Raw genomic sequence first — 14351 nt, forward strand, 5'->3', positions numbered from 1 at the left:
AAACATAAATCCAATAAAAAGTAAACTAAATTATTATTGTTTGTCGCCTACGACGAGTAATTTGGTAGGCTTTAGCATGACAACCTAAGGATCAGGATCGCACTCCAGCTGGGCGTACAGCTCCTCAAGACGGTCATCCTTCTCCGGGGAGACCCTTAAGGACTCGTACTTGTTAGCGGTCTGCTTGGCGTCACTCTTGCGTTGTCTGAAGGGACCTGAAAGCAGTCGCCCGAAACAGTTTGCTGAGTAAGATACGAGGGGTAATGTGAGGCTTAGAAAACTATTGGAATATTCAAATACTTTTGGGCTTCTTCCGGTTGTCATCTACAGATGAAGCGGTCGGCTTGCTAGCCGGTACGGGGTTGGGGTTACTACTCTCGGGGATTCCCAAGTAATCACGCTCCGTCTTGATATCGCGCATAAGATGTACCGTATTGGATCCTAGCATACAAGCTGATGGATTCACGCACGGCTCTATTTTCGGCGTTAGATCAGGTATAAATGAATCTTGAACGGGAAGAGAGCAATTTGTAAGGGCGAAATTGAGAAAAGGTAGCAGATACACTCACCTCCCAAGCTGTCCTGTCTGATTTGCAAGTTCTTTATGATTGCACCGTACTCGGCCATTTGTCGCTTAAGCTTCTGAATCTCCCTCTCCTGCTCGTTCATCTTATTCTTTCGTTTACGTCTACCCTTCACATTGCCACTGGAATCCGAGCAGTTGTCGCTGTCGCTGATGATGATAGACTCAACAGGAGGGGGAGATATGACCTTGCAGTCGGCGTTGTCGTCGTCGCCACTTGGTGATGGGATTGCCTGAAAAGAGCTGGTGCACTGCACTGTTGGCAGGCCGGCACGCTTTCGAAGTCGCCGGTAGCGGACCGTTAGCGTACGGTTGTTGAGCGGAGAGTCTACTAGCTCCTTAAATGCTTCCATAGTTTGCTCAGGAGTGGCGTAGCGAACAAAAGCATAGCGAGCGCGTTTTTCGCGCTTCAGCACCCCGATGTCCACCCGCATGGCTTTGGCGAAGTAGGCTTTGATGGCCGATGTGGTCATGTTGAAGGGTATGTTGCTTACGTACAGTGAGCACGGATCAATAAACTCTGCCTGCTCCTCGTCGGAAAAGGGCTTGACCTCCGCCTTCAGGTACCCGCTACCGAAGCGCACCTTATTGATGTCAGCTATGGTGGCCTCTACATCGGCACCGGCCCTCAAGTGCACTAGACAGTATCGAGGAGCCACACTGATGGGCAGAACAACGTCCCGAATCTCCTTCGACAGCCCGGCTAGCATGGGTGCAGTGATCTCGGGGTCTGGGAAGCGTATGAGCAGAACCACCGTTGTGGTTTCTTGTCCCGGCTTGGTGGTCAACTCGCGTTCAAGAGCGAGAGCCTTTAAAGTGTGCTCGCGTCGCAGTTTGGCCAGCTCCCTACGGGACATTTTGGCATGGTCAGCTAAAGATGTTGGCAATTAATGATAATTTGGTTTGGGTATTTAAAAGGAGATCAATATATGACAACTCACGTTTTTTTTCACTGGTGCTTTTCTCCAACTCGACATCGTTATCGGAAGCTGGTCCATCGGGGGCAGAGTTCCATGGCACCAATTGGCTGCCAGCGGGAGTTGTCTCGAACAAGAATGTCTCCAGGGAGGGAGTGCATCCGTTCCCCGTGTAGGGAGGCACATGTTTGTCAAGAGCGAGCTGAGTTCCGTCGCCTGCCGGCGTCCCCTGGGGCTGGTTCTGATCCTCGGAGCCACCCTTTCGTTTTGCATCTGGACCGTCGCCGGTTTCAAGAGCCGCGCGTTTCGAATCCATTTGGAAAATATCAAAAATATAAATAGCACCCGGCCTATATAACGTGTTCCTAGCTAAAATTGTGTAAATTGAAAAACACTGTTTTCTAGCTATGTGGAAAAACCTATATTCACTAGCCGTGTTCTTGGCTAAGCCTGGAAATAAACTGACAAAAACGGCCCGAGCGTCCGACTCCTAATAAACAGCTGACAAACAGCTGACTTGGATTCGAAATTTCGCCGTTTGAGGAATACCCTATTCGGTCATATATCCCGTCCAAAAAACCGCCTCTCTTTGTCGTTCAGAAGAGATAAAATAATGTTGACTTTTAAATTATTATAATTGTTTTAAACTTTATTTGGTAGTCTAACGATTTACTTAAATTTATTGTTTACATTTTATTTTTTTCCAAAAAAATATGTTACAACTACAATTTACAACTACAACGGCAGCGCTCAGCTGATTTCGTTGCCAGACCGCTTTTTAATAACATAACAGAAATTACCAAAACATAAAATGGTTGCGGCCCTCTTAAGAAGTATTAAATTAGTTTATTTGAAGCCAATAACGGTTCAGGGTCTGCAGTAAGTCCGCAATTAACTATTTCTACAGGAATTACCTTAAAAACTCTCCCCATTCATTCAGCACAAGTAGCCTGCTCTGCAAGTGGCGCAATGTGGCCTCCGGCGAGGTGGAAAGAAAGCTCCTTTCCGGCGACAGGCTCCCGGATAACTATAAACTGATATACCGCGCCCCTATTGAAAACTACGTGACGTGGACCAAAAATATATCTACTGCAACTACATCGATTCTGGGCCTGGTCGCCGGCTATCATTGGGCAACGACCATGAATTTTTTGAATATGGTTCAGAAAATGGACATAGCCATACTGGTGTCTCAGGAATCCGATCTGTACTACTTTCTCACGGGATTTGTACTTATAAACGTGGCGATACGGGCATTTGTAGCGAAATATCCCTTGAGAATTTACAAAAGTTCGGAAAAGTAAGTTGAGAAAAGATGTATTTTAATTCCTATTCCTCAAGCAATTGTGTTTAAGATATGTTGCTGTCTATGGTTCCCAATTACCCTTGGGAACTGTCAAACACTACTTTGAAAGGGGGCAAATAGCTGAATACAAAAATGTTTTAAATCCATGGAGCCATATCATGTACAAACTGGGCAACCGTTCCTCCATGCTGCTGGTGGACTACTTTAAGACCCCATCGGAGTTTCACCAGCTATTCGCGACGGAAAAAGAGACATAGAGTGTTATTTGATTTTGTAAATTATTAAAATAAATGTTACATATTTTCAATTTATCTGAACTTCTTGTAATTAACTGAGGTTGCCAGACAGCAAAGGAACGCTTCCAATTGGAAAATTAGACAACCGGTGCACTGCTTACCGGGACACATGTCGAAGGGCACTGCTTACACATTCAAACGCCGCGCTTAACTAATACATGTTTTATACGCTGAATTTTTCCGAAATATGCAACACTTTTAAAGAAGACCGAAACGTTGAGCCTATATCAAGAATTGGGAATAATTCGAGGAGGTTTTATTTTTAATCCGCTTCTTAATAAACCATATCAGGGATGCAGCTCTATTTGGGGTATTCACGAGATCAGCTGTTATGTAGCATATGCGTGGGGTGGGGGGTTTCTGTAGTTTGTTGTCCATCTCGGCCACGTGCAGCATGGAACTAAAAAAAATGAAGCCTCTAAAAGATGATACTGCCGAATCCCCGCCAGATTCAGCGACTCGGAAGCGCCGCAACCCGTTCAACACTCAGCGCCTAAAGGAAGAGAAGGAACGCCGGCAGAAAAAGAGGGCCCGACTCATTGTACGCAACATCAGCTACAAGTCCACCGATGAGTCGATGCGGGAGTATTTTGGGCAGTGGGGAACACTAGAGGATGTGCAAATCCTGAAACGTGGGGACGGAAAGCTAGTAGGCTGCGCCTTCGTGCAATACGAGACCATTAATCAGGCCACCAAGGCGATTCTTCACTCCAACGGAAAGGAGCTGCTGGGACGGAAAGTTTTTGTGGATTGGGCTCTGGGCAAGGATGAATACACGGCCAAGAACCCCAAGGAGGAGGAGCCGGAGGAAAAGAAGCCAAAAGTGGAGGCAAAGGAACAAAACGGGAACGAGGCGGAAGTCAAGGAAGAAAGCGACGAAGATTCTAAAGAGGAAGAGGTCGACTCTGGGGAAGACTCTGATGGCGAATCGGATGAAGATGACGCGAGTAACGACGAACCTGAAGAGGAAGATGAAGATCGAAAAGAAGATAAAGACGAATTGAAATCAAAACTAAATATCGAAAATGTCAAAAAGCAAAAGCAAATCTCCAACGACGTCCAGCAAGGGTGCACGGTTTTCATCAAAAACGTTCCTTTCGATGCCGAGGATGTGGATCTACGAAAGGTGTGCCGCAAGTTTGGCCTGGTCAACTATGCCATAATCAATCGCCAGGCGGTTTCTGGACACTCAAAAGGAACAGCTTTTGTTAAATTCAAGGCAAAGGAGTCAGCCGATCTCTGCCTGCAAGCTGGCACAGAGTTCAAGCTAAATGATGAAGTCCTGGATCCTCACCCCGCTCTAAGCCGAGAAGAAATGAAGTCAAAGCAGTCGCAGGATAACAAAAAAGACGACGCAAAGGACTCTCGAAACCTTTATTTGGCCAGAGAAGGTCTTATCATGTCTGGAGCTAAGGCAGCTGATGGAGTTTCTGCTTCAGATATGGCTAAGCGCCATGAACTGGAACAGGTAAAGACGCAGGTGCTCAAAAACTTAAACCGGTAAGATTGAATGCCATCATAATGGGTTTATTTTAATTCTATTTATTTAACTTCCAGCTTTGTTTCCCGCAATCGGTTGTCCATCCACAATCTGCCCCAGAACTACGACAACGAAAAGCTGAAACAAATGGCTCAGACCTACACTGGTTTCCGGCCCCATGAATGCCGTGTTATGAGGGAACACAAGGTTACTCCTGAGCATCCACAAGGCAAGTCCAAGGGTTTTGGCTTCCTCTCCTTTGACACGCATCAGAGGGCTTTGACGGCGCTTCGGAAACTGAACAACAATCCCAGTATCTTTGGAGCCCAGAGTGTAAGGATTTTAAAACAGTTGATATGAATATATTTTAAAGTTTGTAACTATTTCTTAGCGCCCCATCGTCGCATTTAGTATAGAGGATCGAGCTGTGCATAAAATTAAGGAGAAGCGCGAAGAGCGCTCCAAGCAGAACAATCCCACCTTCCAGAACAAACAGCAGCAGCGTAAGGAGCGGCGCCAGGAAAAGCGTAACGGTCAGAAGGCCAAACCACCGGTTCCCCAGACAGACAACAAAGCCAAGCTGCAGAAACACATCAAGAAATTGGAGGCTTCTCGAGCGGCCAAAGTTGAGGGTAAAGCCGCAGAGAAAAAGCAACTTAGCGATGTGCAGAGCGACTATGTGGGCACGGCAGCCAAGCCGGGCACCTCACTAAAGATGCGCTCCAAAAAGAAGATTATAGAACAGGCCAAGGAGCACATGAAGAAGGTGAAGACCGAGAAACGCAAGAAGAAAAACAAGAAGATACGGGAATCCCATCTGGCAGAGCGCAAGGCGAACAATCGACCCAAGCAGGGACGAAAGAAGGAAACGGATGACCTGCGGCCCCTAATTAATAAGTACAAGAACATGATAAGTGGAAATCAAGGCGGCGGCGGTGTCACGGGAGGTAAAATTAAGAAACCTAAGCGTACCAAGTGGTACACGGAGTAAAGTTTCCTTGTGTAGATTAAGAAATGTCGCCTAAGCAATAAAACTGTAAATGAAGAACCAATCCGCGTATCTGTCAGGTAAATTGGGACTTTTCCTAGGATTACAGTATGAACATCTGCTTGAACTATTGATCTACCTGCCAAGTCTGGTATATATAGTGGGTGGAGTGGATGAATCTCTTCAGTATTGCCTAGCAGTGCCTGTGAAGCGTTTCGTCCGCACTAAACAGAAGATATCTCCAAGATGGCTCCCCGAGAGAAAGTTGAGTTTGTTCTAGTTCGCCTGGCCTATGTGCCGTACATGTAAGCATTATATAGATCTTCCAATCTTCAGAAACTTATTTTAAATTCCTGCCGCAGTCATCCTTTGTACCCACGTATCAGCTACCAGATCAGAAAACATCCTCCCACAGGATCGATTATCCAAGTGCGCGATTGGTTCGAACATGTGATGATGCGGGAGCGTTCTAAGCTTGCCCCGGATGTCAACATTCGGTACGCGGAGTGGCGCATCATTACTGGCGATGTTGAGCTGTTCCAGGTGCAGGGCTGTCGCTTCGACAAGATCATGCTGGTGCTGGGCGAAGAGAACATATCGTGGGTTTTCTACCAGAACATGCCCCTGCACCGTCGCATCGAAGGCAGCGCCTGCTTTCCCGTGAGCTATTGTGGATGCTGCCTAAACAACCAGTACCTAGATATTATGGCCAAGATCAAGCAAACTGTGTCGAGGAAGAAGATACGATGAAATAAATACATTGGAATACTAATGGAAACAAAAGTTTATGTTAATATGAACGCTTTCAAATTTCACTAGGCGCTAGCTATCTATTCCAGCCAGTGGAAGCGGGATCCGTACTTGGCTGGTGGCTTGGGGTAATCCTCGGGCAATCCAGGAGTGGCATCGGGATAGGAGATCTTCTCTTCCTTCTTGGGAGCTTCACGAGCCGACTTGATGACCTGAAAAGGCAACGGTTTAGACGTGACTTATACAAAACCTAGCAGACGCTGACCTTAGCACGGGAGAAGTAGCCGTAAGAGGGACGGTCCCAGTCAAAGTTATCCTTCATGCACTTGTCGAACACTCCCTGAGTCTTGCGGCAGCTAAAAAGGTTCGACATGGATCAGAATTCTTAATATCTTTAATTCTTTAAATCTCTTACTGGGAGAAAGCCATGGTTCCGCTGCTTTTGTCCAGGCAGGTGGCGTACTGCGTGAATTCCTCATGACAGGTCTTCTTCACTTTGCGGAAAAAGTCCAGGGCGCAGCTGGTCACAGCTTTGCCCTCCCCCAAACAAGCCCGCGGATCGTCCAGCTCCTGCCGGCACAGCATAAACTCCTGTAATTACACGAAAAACAAACGTAAACAAACTGAGGAAGGTGCTTTTTGAGGTTAGGTTATATAACTTGAGCGTTCGGATTTTGCCGCTTTTTCGGGCAACAGCTCCATATGAGGCTGCCTTTTAGTTCAGGATTACTCGGAGGAGTATTCTTCTAGAGTCTAGAGGTACTAACATTATTAGCCTGCTCGCATTGCTTGCCCAAATGGAAGGCACCCGCACGCAGGGCGGCCGATGACAGATTCAGCTCCTGGACATTGAGCTCCGACTCCTCTGGTAGTGTTGTGTTGGTTGTGATGACCATAATAGTGTTGTTGCCCTATGTGATCTGCCAAAAACCTGCAACGGTTTTTATTATAAATAAAAACTTCGATAATAGTAAAATTTCTTCTATGTAGTGTTTAAGTTACAGCGACAGCCTTAGATGCCGTGGGAATGTTTCGACGTCCTCGCGTACGTGAAGTTTACCAAGATAGCTATGTTTTTTCCTTAAGAGATTTTAGGCCAGCTTTTTAATGTTTGTTTTAAATAATTTTGTACACAAAAACAATTGTGTCGAAATCGTACCTTCTACCGTTCTATGTTGCCAGCAGATGCAAAAATCGGGTATTTCTTAAACAGCTGTTGTCTTTTCAGGGCTGCTACGACGTATCTGTCAGTCAGAGCTATCGATAGTTCAACCGCTTCACAGACAATCATCGATAGCAGGCTCTCAATTGAAGTTTTAAAAATCAAGGCTCCCAAAATGATTTCGTTAATTTTATACATATTTATATTTTTTACTGCTGCAGCAGAGCCCAATTTAAAAGTAGTTAAGTACAAGAACTCGGTTGACACCATCGTGAAGGACCTCATCGACAACTGGCAGTCGCCACTTGTTTACCTGAAAAGTCGCGGCTACCTGCCGAAAGATCTGCAGGATGCGCCGGAACTGGATTTTCAGCAGCTGCAGGAGAACTTAGTCCCGGAATTGTCGCTAATCGATTTAGTTGGATTAAACAAAGATTCTAAAAGGGAGATAGAAACTAAAAACAAAGTTTTTACCGATCAGCGGTCTGCCCGTTCTCCCCAAGGTCCCAAAGAAATGGACTTAAAAAGGATGTTTCACTCGCTGTTCTCCTCAAATGACAAGTCTGCATCCGAGGAGATTAAATCCAAACTGGGTGTATCATGGGATATGAATGCTTTAAAATCCTCTGCTCGATTGGGAGCCAAGAAATACCTCGAGAAGTTCAACAGCAAGCGAAATCAGGGGTTATCTCTTTTGACAAATGATGCTCCATCTGTGAGTTTCTCTACCCTACCCCATAACGTGGGAAAGAAAAGCAAAGAATCCGTGGAAAAGCCTGTCTACAATAAACCGAACTTCCTCAAAGGCGTGGCCAAGATTCTGGGCAATCCAGAGATCAGGTATAAGGATTGGGACTCAAAACCCGCCCTGGAAATGTTACCGAAAGCCACGGGCAAGGTGAATTGAGACGTAAAGTTGTTAATTAAATGTTCTTGTAGTTAAGAAATGGTTTAGCCAAAGCACAATTAATTAGTTGGGGGAGGGTAACCTGCTAATGCCAGAAGCAGACGCGATTGAGCCGCCGCAAATTTGATATTCATGGCTGTCTGGTTAATCTCTGTCATTAGCAGATGAGATTGAAACCCGTTTAGTGGGCCAGGCAGCTTTGGCGCAGTATAAAAGGCCGCTGGCCATTGTTTCATAACAAGTAGCTGCTCTAAAATGCTGAAATACGTGAGTTCAATGGATTGAGATCGAACTTTTGGATATATTAGTTATTAGGTATTTGTCTTCAGACCCTTATCCTTGCCCTGCTGGTGGTTTTGACCAGCTGCAATGAAGAGGACTTACAGGCGCAGCTTGTCAAGTCTGAGAACCTCCAAAATCTGGATGGAGCTGGGCAGTTCAAGCACGAAACCGTGGTGACCAACGGCATCCAGATTAAGGCCCAGGGAAATGTGAACGGCATACAGGGCGAATACTTTCTGCCCGGTGAGGATGGCAAGCAAATCCGCGTGACGTACACTGCAGATGCAACCGGCTTTCATCCGAAGGTCGAGGAGTGATCGCGTGATCTTAATTATGATTCAATTTACGTTGTTATAATCCATGTGTTAAAAGGAGTGATGTTGCTGCAATAAAACGTTTTTGTTCGCATATTTTATGGCTTCACGACCAGATCAGGGCACAATTACTCTAAGGAAGTAATACCTATACCAACGATGACACGTAAACATCCAGCGCCGATTTGCTAAATCTGTCATATGCATCAATGCTAATCGGCAGAGGGAGCACTCTCACCATTGCAACCGCTTCCTCTTCATAAGGTGCATCCCCATTCCACATGGCCATCACTGAGCCCTTGAATGGGTCGTATGGCCAGTGCGACATTGGTTTCCTGCGGTCCCTCCCCGTTGTACAAATAAAAGGTTACGACGCAACACTCAGCTTTATAATCAATGGAGGGTGGCGGCTGTACATAAAATACGCATTGTCATCCGCATAATAAGGACCCCGGCGGAAATGGGCCAGTGGGCTGGGGAACTCCCGGAAGGGAAGTCATTCGAGGCTATTGTTAAATGGCAAATTCAAATATTGAGTCGCCCATTGTGCAGGGCCATTGGAATATGTTACGGAAATGACAACTTAAATGGGCGCTGCTCCCATTTGGCCCATTTCCCGCTTTCCCTCGCTATCCACTCATCCTTGAAAAACGCTTTTATGCATGATGGTTATATAAATGCAATTGGCATCATCACATACAGACATAGAGAGGGGTTCCCTCACAACTTGGCACTACCCACTTGCACTCCGTTCCCATTGCGCGTAAGTTCCATGTCCATCGAGGGCTGGTTCACTAGTTTTCGGACCACATCAAACTTGGGGTTGTTCTTATCCCGAACCAAGTCGAAAATAACGCTCTCGCTGGTGGTGATCACACAGCCTGCTTGGCGCAATCGGTCCAACGCCAAATCCCGATCCTGATTTAGCCTGGAGGAGCAGCAGTCCGCGACTATGTACACGTTGATGTTCTGCTCCAGGAGATCAATGGCTGTTTGCTCTACGCAAATGTGAGACTAAGGAGAGGAGACGTTGAATTAGTACAAATTTTACTCAAATATGTTTTTAAATGTGTAATATTTTTAAATATTCAGGCAATCTGATATTCAAAATTTGAAGATGAAAATGTTAATTTATTCGTAGGTATAAAACTTAAGAAGCACTCTAACCCACCTCAAGACCATACAACACCACATCCTCGGGCTTGTCACTGAAAATATCCTTGATCACAGCCTTGACTTCCGGAGTGACCATGCTAAAGAGGGTTTTCCCAGAGACCAGCTTCGCATGGCTCACATCAAGTTGGGCCACGGTCTTTCCAAGTTTTTCTGGATAGTGTTCGGTGACAATCAGGGGAACATCTAATGCCTTTCCCGCCTTGGTCTGAAATTGAGTTGGGGTTAATCTTAGTGGCTATAGATAAGGGATCAATATCAAAATCAAAGTTCAACTCACAAGTTTGTCGACGTTCTTGACCATGTTGTCGAACAGCGGCATAGCCGGTCGGAATTTTTCTTGAATGTCACATAGCAGGAATAGCGTTTTCTTTGGGTTCAAGTGACAGCGTCGCAGGGCCATTTTGTTGTATATTTACAAATTTTAATTTTCTAAAGAAACAATTTTCACCTGCTAATTAACCGGTTGTAACAGCTGTTTGTAACCAGGGGTGAAAAAGAAGCAAAACGGTTCTGCGATCGGTTCCATGCTATCGGCGGAAGTTCTATCGATTAAAACAAACCCGGTTTACCTTTTTGTGTCCGTTATTTTTGATATCTTAAACACTTATCGCCTTTTTTTCAAAATATCTGAACTTATCATTATTGTTCATCTTAATGGGGTTAAAATATTTACTCACAGAAGGCACACTCTGACCTTGGACATTTTGGTACCAAGTACGACTAGAGCCGCGAGGATAAGTCAGATCGTACAGCTGCATCTTAATTAAAAAGCTGACATAATCCTCATTTAATTTAACTTTGCCCGAGGCGACATCATCAAGTAAATAATTACCAAACGCCCCGCTCCACCTCCACCTGCCTAGGCCAACGGCAATTAAGTCGAAGCAGCCGCACAGCCAACAGATTTATATTCATAAGCCAAGGCAACCTGGAATCTGCAGGCATTTATAATTGAATTCCTCGCCAACGCCCCCGACATTATAGTAATGAAGCCACCGGTCCAGTCAATTTCAATAACGCAATCAAATGCGTGCAGTTTCAAAAACCACAAATGTGAAGCGGTGCGGCAGATGCCGAGGGGGACCCAATTCCAATGCCATTGACATGCCCGGAATGAGTGTCCGGCGGGCAATCTCTTGGACATTCCCGGCACGTAGCTTCGATGGACCCGATACTTCTCCGGGAAAAGGAAGGCCACGATAATGGCCATGGCGAGTCGCATGCATATTTCAGTAATTTGCGCCGCCTTTTGTATGCCCCGCCCCTGCTCCCGTCCACCGGTTTCCGGTTCCCCTCTCCGATATTATTCGTCTACATATTTCATGAGACCCTAAGTTTGCGGATGCAGCAATTTGGGGGCTAAAGAAGAGAAACCTTACTGGAACCACTCAAAAAGTAATCGAAATGTCTGAGACAAACACACGCGTACGCACCTGAATGGCACCTGTATTTGTGCCATTTGCGTGGGTTTCTGTATTCATGACGCCTCCCCACCTATTCAGAAAGTCTCCTAGAAGAAGTCATCTTGATTTTCAATTTCGACGCCATTTGCGCTTCACCGGAATCGAGAGTCATTTGCATTTTTCTTCAGCTACACTTTCACTTGGAAAGTACTCGCATTTGCTGTTGAAATCGTAGAACATTTCAAGGATCAGGTAGTTGAAGGAGTTTCTGCTAGGAAATATAAAGAACCAGTGCAGATGAGATAAACTTGAATCCACCATAGAGACATGTTATGTTTCTATAAACTCGTTTCGAATTTGTATTTGTATCTGGAACTTTGATCTAAGAAATTCGAAAACTCAATTCCATTTTAAATCGAATGTGTCAGCATCCCTCCTCGATGAGAGTATTGGATGATGCCTAGTCAAAAAGTGCTAATGCTAATAATAAGTCGACACAATTGACAGAAAGTTTTTTCATTTGCAAAGGAAAGTAGCAGAAACACAAAGGCTCCCCCCAGCAATTTGTTGGCATCCCAGGAGCAATTTATTGAATGTGAAAATTTAAAATTGTTCATTTGAGAAACAATTTGTGAGCATAAAGTAAGTCGAAAAGCTTCGTTTTGTTATTCCAGCAGAGGCAGCCATAAGTTCGAATATATGGCAATAAAAATCCAAGATGTTCGGGGAGCAACAACAAGCGCCCAGAGAGCTTCTGAGTCTGTCTGACTGTATTTTTATGTGATTTCTCAGGCCATCTTCCATCTTCCATCTTCCATCTGGGGAGTCCTGGGGAAAGTGCTCTCATGCGAGATCGAATGGGGAAATGGGGAAAATGTTATGCCATTTATTTAGAGTATTCAAGTCTTTTGAACTCTCTCCCTGCCCACAACCATCTGCAGTGCCATTTGCAATTGTGCAATTTACCCAATGAAATGTAAATGCGAATCAATTGTAGTTTTATTTGCAGTAATTCCTGATTCGACAAACTCGACTTTGTGTAAACGCATTTAATTTCGAATATTCAATTTCCATTAGCATATTGCCGGCTGGGGCAAATATTGGAGTTTAAAGCTCTTAGTTAGTCAGTTAGGAGGAGCAACTAAAAGAGTTGAGGTCTCGTGGCTGCGGAAAAACATCAGAAAGCACTTTGCACGGGAGGGGAAACTTTTCGTGGCCCCCGAACATATGTACACATAGATGTACATATACATACATGGCAGGTACGTGAGGATGAGGCGTTCCCCAATCCAATTTGATTTGCCCACCCCCTCTGCCAACCCACGTGTGCCCTCTGTTTACACCTCTTGAGGTCGCCTGCCTCGCATGCATATCAACGATTTTCAAATTGGCGACGAAATGATATGCCAAACTACACGGCGCAGGAGGAAAATATTTTCTTCTCCCGGAAAATTGTGGCCCCAATACCAATCTCCTGTATGAGGACATGCAGCGACATCGACATTATCGGGGGCACAGGTTGGAGGTGGGAGGACCTCCGCAGCTTGTAGCTGTAGCTAATGCTTGTCACGTCTCCTTCAACATTTGACAAGGCAAATTCGCCGAAAATTCCGCCCTGACTTTGGGTCGACTCTTTGTTTTTTTCTACGAAACGAAGAAAATGATTTTCACAGGTGAATTGGAAAGCGCGTAATGTCGTAATGTTTGACTTGCCGGCAGGCACGTTGCCAACACATGTCCTCCAGCCCTCTGCCCTCTACCTTCTGCACTGTGAGAAAGCGGAGATTCTGGACTGTAAGTGGACAGCTAGTTAAGATTATTCCGTTTCCAAATGCGACTCTGGCTTCTGTACCTGAAAACCACTGCTGTCTTGAAACTCTTAAAAAGGTTACAGTTCTAGTTTAAATGTAAATTTCTCTTTGAAAACCAATAAACGATAAATCATTTGAGTGGGAAAATACAATTTAAAGTGTACGCTCACGTGTCGCATCGAACTGTGCGGACCACGGGGCGAATGCGTATTCCACTTTTGCAAATTGGATGAAAATCTTTGGCTTTTCAGCAACGCAATTCTTTGGGCCCACTCCGTGGCGTGTGGGATGCATCAGGCTGGAAATTGACATGTCTAACAGAGGGTTGCATTTCTCAAAAGGGCCAAATGGGAGAATTCCGAAGGCGGGCCTCCCTCATTCATCATGGCACGCCTGGCCGTGTCACACAACATATATGTTGTAGATTCGGGGCCAGCAAGCAGCAGCAACAATTTCCAAGAAAAAGGATTTACAGCATAGATCCGACACCTACACACAAGACAGGACAAGTTCTTGGCAGCTTACTCCGTGTTTTTTATTTTCCTGGGATTATTTCTGTAAACTTTTCACCCCCCTGCCCCTTGCCCAGCGCCGCTAGCCACGTCGCCCACCCAGCCGCATAGGAAAACAAATTCAAACAAATTGAAGAGCTCGGCTCACCTTGGTGCCCATTAAACGAGCTGAGCTGAACATGTGTTACGGCGTCCGACGAGTGCGAAATGTGCTCCACGTGGCCCGAAAGACCGTAACTCTTTGCTCTACGTTTTTATTGCCCCCAGAACTTTAAGGAGATTGCAGGAATCCTTTTCACATTTGCCACTGCCGTTGAGCTGCTGTCATTGGGGTTCATTGAACCGAACGTCAAGCGGGTCGCATTTCCGGATTCTGGAGTCTGGATTCCGGATTCCGTGTCTTGCGACTCCGCCGGAGTCTGCAAATAAACCCGGCTGAGTGGCCTGCTTGGAGACTCCACCTG

The 14351-nt window shown here is 45.6% G+C and overlaps 8 protein-coding genes across 11 annotated transcripts; 5 read left to right on the plus strand and 3 right to left on the minus strand.

The window, feature by feature from the left end:
• Positions 1-9: 9 nt before the first annotated feature.
• On the minus strand, positions 10-1994 carry LOC108107324 (protein painting of fourth). Of its 2 annotated transcripts, none has more exons than XM_017214809.2 (4): positions 1525-1994; positions 570-1454; positions 301-507; positions 10-215 (listed from the first exon to the last, which is right to left on the minus strand). In XM_017214809.2, the coding sequence occupies exons 1-4, from the start codon at positions 1814-1816 to the stop codon at positions 85-87; spliced, it is 1515 nt and encodes a 504-aa protein (XP_017070298.2). In that variant the 5' UTR covers positions 1817-1994; the 3' UTR covers positions 10-84. The 2 variants fall into 2 exon arrangements, with proteins under 2 accessions (XP_017070298.2, XP_017070297.2); XM_017214808.2 differs by having other exon boundaries at positions 10-242; positions 1525-1993.
• Positions 1995-2277: 283 nt separating this feature from the next.
• LOC108107325 lies at positions 2278-3117 on the plus strand. Its single transcript, XM_017214810.2, has 3 exons — positions 2278-2379; positions 2441-2800; positions 2856-3117. Exons 1-3 carry the CDS (start codon positions 2312-2314, stop codon positions 3061-3063), a joined length of 636 nt encoding a protein of 211 aa, XP_017070299.2. The 5' UTR covers positions 2278-2311; the 3' UTR covers positions 3064-3117.
• A 334-nt stretch (positions 3118-3451) lies between these two features.
• LOC108107377 (RNA-binding protein 28) lies at positions 3452-5634 on the plus strand. The gene is made up of 3 exons (XM_017214887.2): positions 3452-4602; positions 4660-4915; positions 4974-5634. Exons 1-3 carry the CDS (start codon positions 3497-3499, stop codon positions 5571-5573), a joined length of 1962 nt encoding a protein of 653 aa, XP_017070376.2. The 5' UTR covers positions 3452-3496; the 3' UTR covers positions 5574-5634.
• An 83-nt stretch (positions 5635-5717) lies between these two features.
• LOC108107382 lies at positions 5718-6348 on the plus strand. Its single transcript, XM_017214894.2, has 2 exons — positions 5718-5875; positions 5933-6348. The coding sequence occupies exons 1-2, from the start codon at positions 5817-5819 to the stop codon at positions 6318-6320; spliced, it is 447 nt and encodes a 148-aa protein (XP_017070383.1). The 5' UTR covers positions 5718-5816; the 3' UTR covers positions 6321-6348.
• On the minus strand, positions 6337-7560 carry LOC108107381 (NADH dehydrogenase [ubiquinone] 1 alpha subcomplex subunit 8). 3 transcript variants are annotated; one of them, XM_017214891.2, is made up of 5 exons: positions 7480-7560; positions 7088-7251; positions 6736-6911; positions 6586-6676; positions 6337-6532 (listed from the first exon to the last, which is right to left on the minus strand). In XM_017214891.2, exons 2-5 carry the CDS (start codon positions 7214-7216, stop codon positions 6401-6403), a joined length of 528 nt encoding a protein of 175 aa, XP_017070380.1. In that variant the 5' UTR covers positions 7217-7251; positions 7480-7560; the 3' UTR covers positions 6337-6400. The 3 variants fall into 3 exon arrangements, with proteins under 3 accessions (XP_017070380.1, XP_017070379.1, XP_017070381.1); XM_017214890.2 differs by having other exon boundaries at positions 7381-7491; XM_017214892.2 differs by lacking the exon at positions 7480-7560 and adding an exon at positions 7323-7344.
• LOC108107378 lies at positions 7538-8749 on the plus strand. The gene has a single exon (XM_017214888.2). The coding sequence runs from the start codon at positions 7658-7660 to the stop codon at positions 8387-8389; it is 732 nt and encodes a 243-aa protein (XP_017070377.2). The 5' UTR covers positions 7538-7657; the 3' UTR covers positions 8390-8749.
• On the plus strand, positions 8645-9081 carry LOC108107383 (pupal cuticle protein Edg-78E). The gene is made up of 2 exons (XM_041819813.1): positions 8645-8656; positions 8698-9081. The coding sequence occupies exons 1-2, from the start codon at positions 8645-8647 to the stop codon at positions 8986-8988; spliced, it is 303 nt and encodes a 100-aa protein (XP_041675747.1). The 3' UTR covers positions 8989-9081.
• Positions 9082-9648: 567 nt separating this feature from the next.
• On the minus strand, positions 9649-10634 carry LOC108107380 (isochorismatase domain-containing protein 1). Its single transcript, XM_017214889.2, has 3 exons — positions 10439-10634; positions 10157-10366; positions 9649-9999 (listed from the first exon to the last, which is right to left on the minus strand). The coding sequence occupies exons 1-3, from the start codon at positions 10559-10561 to the stop codon at positions 9706-9708; spliced, it is 627 nt and encodes a 208-aa protein (XP_017070378.2). The 5' UTR covers positions 10562-10634; the 3' UTR covers positions 9649-9705.
• Positions 10635-14351: the final 3717 nt, after the last annotated feature.

The sequence above is a fragment of the Drosophila eugracilis genome, unplaced genomic scaffold, assembly GCF_018153835.1.
Source record: "Drosophila eugracilis isolate 14026-0451.02 unplaced genomic scaffold, ASM1815383v1 contig_1765, whole genome shotgun sequence".
Lineage (NCBI taxonomy): Eukaryota > Metazoa > Arthropoda > Insecta > Diptera > Drosophilidae > Drosophila > Drosophila eugracilis.